The sequence below is a fragment of the Lepisma saccharinum genome, chromosome 8, assembly GCF_977018435.1.
Source record: "Lepisma saccharinum chromosome 8, izLepSacc3.1, whole genome shotgun sequence".
Classification (NCBI taxonomy): Eukaryota; Metazoa; Arthropoda; class Insecta; order Zygentoma; family Lepismatidae; genus Lepisma; species Lepisma saccharinum.
In genome coordinates, this window is record NC_139236.1 from 21,564,545 (window position 1) to 21,571,344 (window position 6,800).

The 6,800-nt window shown below is 39.4% G+C and overlaps 1 protein-coding gene across 1 annotated transcript; it reads right to left on the bottom strand.

Annotated features, from left to right (window-relative positions):
* Positions 1-5,912: 5,912 nt before the first annotated feature.
* On the bottom strand, positions 5,913-6,464 carry LOC145991699 (uncharacterized). Its single transcript, XM_083127757.1, has one exon. It carries the CDS (start codon positions 6,462-6,464, stop codon positions 5,913-5,915), a length of 552 nt encoding a protein of 183 aa, XP_082983883.1.
* Between the last annotated feature and the right edge of the window lie 336 nt (positions 6,465-6,800).

The following is a 6,800-nucleotide window of genomic DNA, read 5'->3' on the forward strand; positions in this document are numbered from 1 at the left end:
AACATTTATAACAATTTGGAATGTTGCAAAAATTATAACATACGTAATTGATTGGTTTGAACTACAAATTTCAGTGCACTTCATATTGTGCAATTAAATGTACGATTAATCAATTTGCACAAGAAAAAAACAATGTATCGGAGTTACAGCTTCAAACATGACAGCTTTATACTTTATAATTCTATTGTTTTTAAACGGACATGTTAGATAACTAATCATTGTTTTAGGTTATATGCTGAATATAAATACACGAACAGTAAATATGTATTTACACATGCACACACACACACAAAGTTGAAAATTCAATTGATTACAAGCAATGCAATAATCATCACGGGTTAGCATGAGGAATCATATCTCTGTGTACATGAAGAAACATGGGAAGCAAGTTTATCATACATTGACATTTAATATAATTTAAAAATAACAGGCATATACTTTTCAATTACAATGCTTATTTGGAAGCACTGAAGGTACAATTAGTTGTACAACAGATCACAGTACTTACAATCGATACTATAGGATACTAGTTTTTCTTCTTTCAATGATTTCCGTCCAACATCTGGTACAGGAGCCATGTGAATGAACAACAGGAATGAGGATTTAATTCTTCATACCTTTTAACTTCCTCTTATCCTTTACTAATTTTACCATTGTTTTAAAACTACACTTGTTAAGTTCGTGAAGAAAAGCGTGTGTAAGACTGAAAGGTTGAAAGAAAAATACAAAGACAAGTACAGTATAGTATGTTGTTTGATCTTTACGACAATTTTGAAGCAGTGTATGTAGATTACCCTTTTCTAGGTAAAGCAAGCTTTCATGCTGATTTCTTGTGATGAGTTTTTTCAAGAGCTATGTTCCTTTCTACACATGCATTCAGAGCATGTGGTGCAGCCTTCCGTTTGGATGTTGGTAATTCTGCCCACATAGAGAGATTTCTTCTCTTCAAAGCATATGCATGTTCTGGCAGTCTTTGTGCTTTGGAAGGGCGACCTGTGTACTGAATATTTCTCCCACCGAGATATGTTGTCCTACGTGCTACAGCTGTAGGCTGTACATGTATTTTTCTTCTCCCAGACACAGGTCCTCCATATTTCCCACTAGAAACCAAGAAAGAAGAAAGGTTTGAGTCTGACATTTTAAGCACATTTGAAGCAAATTTGGATTTTGCTAATTCCTCATTTACCTCTAAACTATCTTCTATTTTCTTGAATGCCAAAGAGAGCATTCTTTTGGCATCTGAAACTTCAAGTCCATGTTCTGCTTGGTAAGAACTTGAAGGCTGTGACAATTCTTCATCTTCAGTATTTTGTATAGCTGGCATTGTGTTGTCGAGACATGATGTTTCTGGATTGTTTGGACCTTCCGAGGATGACCTGAAAGACTTATACCAGTTTGGGTCCTCTGGATGAGAGACTGTCGATATTTTATGGAAAACTGTTTTTGTTTCCATGTCTCCTTCTACCTGAAAGTTGACAAAAGGCAATGCAAACTGAACTTTCACGTAATACTGGTGTTTGCAAGAAGCACCTTGAAAACCTACAGGGCAGGAATATGTATCAACATACGCATCTACAACATATTCTGTGCCCTTTTCTGTGATACTCACATTGTATTGATCATCAGCAATTTTTTCTGCATGGAGGAATTTCATTTGTGCCTCATACTGTTTCATTCTATTGTCAGCCTTACTCCTATTGTTCAAAGTATGAACTACTTTTTGTTCATAATAAGATGTCAATTTTACACTCAAGAAATCAAAGAGATGTACAATGAATGCTGTATGCTTTTAACCTATGTAAAATGTTATCTTTCAAAACTTTGAATGCAGCCTCACTATAATTGTATTGTGACCTCATATCAAAAGATTCTTTCGTCCAGCAAGACTCCATTCATCTCTTCTCTCCATCATGCTTTCGAGGTACTTTACAACATTGGGATACTTTTCACTTAAAGTACTCCCCAGAAGTTGAAGGTATGCCTCGTCTAAGTCTTCATCATTTGGAGAATTGACCATCACTTTAAACATGGTAAATAGCTCTGGACGATCCTCTTTTAATACTTTCTGTGAACTGTTCCATATATAGCGCCAGAATGCCTGAAACACATGGAACTTGCATAACAGCATTGCACTGTGTGGATATTTAACTTTAATGGCATTTCTTAAACTACGGCTATCATCAGTGACAAAAATATCTGGGCCCTGTCTCCCTTTACCAAAAAAGGCCTCTGAGGGAAATGATGACAGCAGCTCTAAACCTTTGGTAATGACAAAATCAGATTCAGAATCCGTTATTACAATACCTAATGGCAAGCCTCCAGAAATGCTTGGTGCCATCAAAACGAATACTCGATTGTTGTTCTTATCCATATTACCAGAGGAGTCAATGAACACATCTTCCCCAGATGCTTTCAGAAGCTGGTGGACTCTCTTCATTAATGGGGAACAGATTACTCCAATGTGGCACATACATCACCCACTTTGTTGGTGTATTCCATTACAAATGTTTTCAAAGATTCGAGCATTTCTGGTCCCTCAGAAGCTCCATATTCTTTTGAGAATATTTTATAATACTCTCTGTAACACCACTGCAAATCTGGGCATAAGGAACCATCAGCGGCGATCTAAAAGAAATTAAGACAGAAAAAATGAAAACATTATATTATTCTAAATTTATTATAAATTTAGGTTTGGAAGCACATGTAGTGCGTGCATTTGAAAGAGTAATATATAGGGTGATCGAAAAGTCCCTGAACCCAAACTTCAATTTTTTTTTCGCCGGTCGTTATTATGATAATGTCAAAATTTCTGTGGAAGCTGGTTTGCGATTGTCTTGGCTGTACACGACACAAAGAGATGATGCTGGGGAGTGGCGCTAGCAGTCGTGGCGAGGAAATGAACTACGAGCAGTGCTGGTAACAAAACAATCAGGTAAACCAAACCAACAGTTAACCTAAACTGTGAAAGCAAGGAACAAGTGGACCTTACCTGCGTGATCGTGTAGATCTTTTGCATTGGATATGTGGGTGGATGTAGGCACATCACAAGAGATGCTGAAAGTGTCCCCCATCCTGCAGCATGCATAAACATATGTGATGTCACATGTTTCGTGCTATGTGATGCAGAATAGGCACATTAATTGCAGTAATACACTGGGCAATGTTGGTTTTCAGGGTATCTAAATCGTGGGGATTATTTTCGTACACTTTCCCCTTCAAATAAACCCACAAGAAAAAATCGGGTGAGGTTAAATCAGGTGATCTTGCTGGCCAAACCCCTGATGAAATCAGGCGGTCATCAAAAAATTCACGCAAAAATGCCATGGTGGCATTGGACGTATGGCATGTTGCCCCGTCTTGTTGCAACCACACATCTCGTTCATCGGCGTCCAAAAGCGCGATAACTGCTGTATAATGTCCTGGTACACAATAGAGTTCACCGACAAACTCATCCTTGCAACTGGCGTGATTATTTTGTTACCAGCACTGCTCGTAGTTCATTTCCTCGCCACGACTGCTAGCGCCATCTCTTGTGTCGTGTACAGCCAAGACCCTTGCAAACCAGCTTCCACAGACATTTTGACATTATCATAATAACGACCGGCGAAAAAAAATTTGAAGTTTCGGTTCAGAGACTTTTCGATCACCCTGTAGAATTTAACTGGTTGATTCTTGAACAGGAATTTGACGTTTAATCGGACACATCATAACATACCATATTTATATAACAAAGATTGAGCACATTCATGGTTTTAGCATTGGTGCAACAACATAACTAATTTGCCTTTCTTTGCATTCCTAACATTCAGAAACAAAAATGATGTGTTTCATTACATACTGTACCATAGCTAAAAGGATTAAATTATTTCATGTTTACAGATGCAATTTAATTTTTGAAACTTCTTCGCAACTTGTGTGTCCCAGAAATGTGACATGTATTGTTATTTAGATCTTCGAGACAATACTACAGCTAGCATTTTAGGAACAAATTGAGGAGTCTGGCTGAAGAAAAACCCCTTAAAAATAACTTAAGCACTGGAACTTGTAGCCACAAAGACTAAAATTACCATTCAATTTTCTGCTAATTATTCTGATGGAAATATTGACTTCATTCAAATATAATTCATTAGGAACTCACACAAAATGACATTGAAGATTTGACTAGTAAATACATGATATCCAGTGAAAGAACTACAGAAACAATGATTATCATAAATGCCTTCCAATTTCAACCTGTAAGCAATCATTGAATTGGTTGTCCTTGCCAATCCATGTTGATGTATAGGGTGTTTTTTTTTAGTGATAGAACTTTGAATTGAAATAAAACACACAAAAAATTAAGTTTGAAGCCAATTGTGTTTTTATTTGAAAGATAACTTTCTGACATTTACTTTTTGAAAATAATTTCCGGCATATGTCCACCACGACTAGCTGTGATGAACCGGATTCGATCAGTCCAATTTTGAACCACTTTTTCAAGTAATTGGGAATGTATGTCGTTAATAACATGGGTTATGTTGGCTTCCAAAGCATCAATTGTTGCTGGTTTATCAGCATAAACCAGAGATTTTATATCCCCAAAGAAAATAATCCAGTGGCGTTTGGTCACATGATCTTGGAGGCCAATTCACTGGACCATTTCTGGAAATAATTTTGTCGCCAAATTGTTCTTTCAATAAATCGATTGTTGCAGTAGCAGTATGAGGTGTGGCACCATCTTGTTGAAACCAAAACTGTTGCAGGTCGATGTCATGCAAATTTAGAAACAAATAATCACTGATCATTGATCTGTAACGACAACCTCTGACACTAACATGTGCGCCGGCCTCATTTTTAAAGAAAAAAGAACCAATGATGCCTCCAGCATGTAACCCACACCAGACAGTGCATTTTTCAGGATGCAATGGAGCCTCATGTAATTCCTGAGGATTGGTGTTACTCCATATACGGCAATTGTGCTTGTTCACATCACCGTTTATCAAGAAATGAGCTTCGTCACTAAACACAATTTCTTCCGTACGTACACTTCTTTGTCTTGTTGTTGGTCTTTCATCGAGTAGAGTAAATGTTCTAAATTTATCAATAGTTCGATGAATAATTTGCTCTGATGGACGATTATGTGCACCATACAAATTCGGAAGTGCTCTATTCGTTTGGCGAACAGAACATTGATTTTGGAAATATATTTCCACAATTTGTAAACGTTGTTGCGGCATCAGTGTTACCATGATTATTTGCCAATGCTCACTGATCTGAAATGACAAAACAACACATCATCAAAACAAAACAAATGACAGCTATCCCTATCGAAAGTTCTATCACTCTTAAAAAAACACCCTGTACAGGATGACAAGAAATAACCCATACTAATGTTTGTGATCATAAATTTATTAAACCGAAACAATTGAGCAAAACAACACTGAAGAACAATGACATGGGACCCTAGGAACAAGATGTTCAGCCGGTTTCGAAGTGGCCTCCCTGGGCGGCGATACAGAGGTCCAAACGGGCTTTGAAATTTTGGGCGATGGGCCGCAGGTCCTCGGGCGACAATCGGTTCCACTCATGATGCAGCGACTCCAAACTGTGGTGGCGTTTAGCACATACCCTGGCCTCCAAAATCGACCAGACACTGTAGTCCATTGGGTTGAGATCCGGCGAGTAGGGCGGTCATTCCTTCAATGCGATGAAGTCCGGAAAATGGGTTCTGCACCACGCTTGCGTCATTTTCGCCCTGTGGGCTGGAGCGGAGTCTTGCTGGAATGTCCATTACGTATCACCGAAGTGCTGCTGGGCCCACGGAAGGACGATGTTCTCAAGAATGTCGCGGCGGTACACTTCTTAGTTGATTTTGACCCCTTGATCCACGAAAACCAGGGGCGTCTTGCCACTTGCACAAATTCTGCCCCACACTATGACCGACTGCTGATTTTGGCAGTGTTCGACAATGGCTGAGGTACCGGGAGCCTCTGCAGACCAGGTCCTGTCGTTTTGGTGGTTGTACGCCTGCACCACGGTGAACACAGCTTCTCGTCTGTGAAGAGAATGTGCTCCCATCGCTGATCTGTGGCCCAGCGCTTCAGAGGGTGGCATCTTTTGAGTCGCAGGTGCTTGTTTTCGTCCGTTAGAAGCTGAACGTTTTGGAGCTTGTACGCCTTGAGGTTGAGGTTCTTTTTCGCCATTTGCCGCACCGATTCGCGGTTGATCCCAATCTCACGGGCGACTTTTCTCATGGAGACCCTCGGATTTCGCTGAACTCTCTTTTTAATGATCTTGCTGTTCTGGGATGTGTTGACGGTAGGCTTTCTTCCTCTTCTGGGACAGTCGCCTTCATGGCCGAGCTCCTTGAATCGCCGAACTGCACCTGAGACTGTCATTTTTGGAACACCCAACAAACGAACACTTTCACATTGACGCTTTCCTTGATGCCACAGTTCCGAAATTGCACTGTGTTTGGTTGACATTCTGCATCACAAAGAAAGTAATCGTTATGAAGCCGAAACAACAGGTACAGTTACAAAAGACTATGGAAAATCCAATAACACAACAATTATTTGGCTATGGTACACTACATTCTTGGCAGGATACGCCAAACTTTGTACGGGTTATTTCTTGTCACCCTGTATAAATAATAATGCTACAGACAAGATGTATGAGCTATGATGTATGAGTAGCCACTGGAGCTTTGGAGATATTTGAACTTCTTTACTTTAGATTGAGGAGCATAAAGAAGAAAGTGATGGTGACCATTTCACCTAACAAAATTGCAAACTGAGTGCAATTGGTGTATTTTTCTGTGA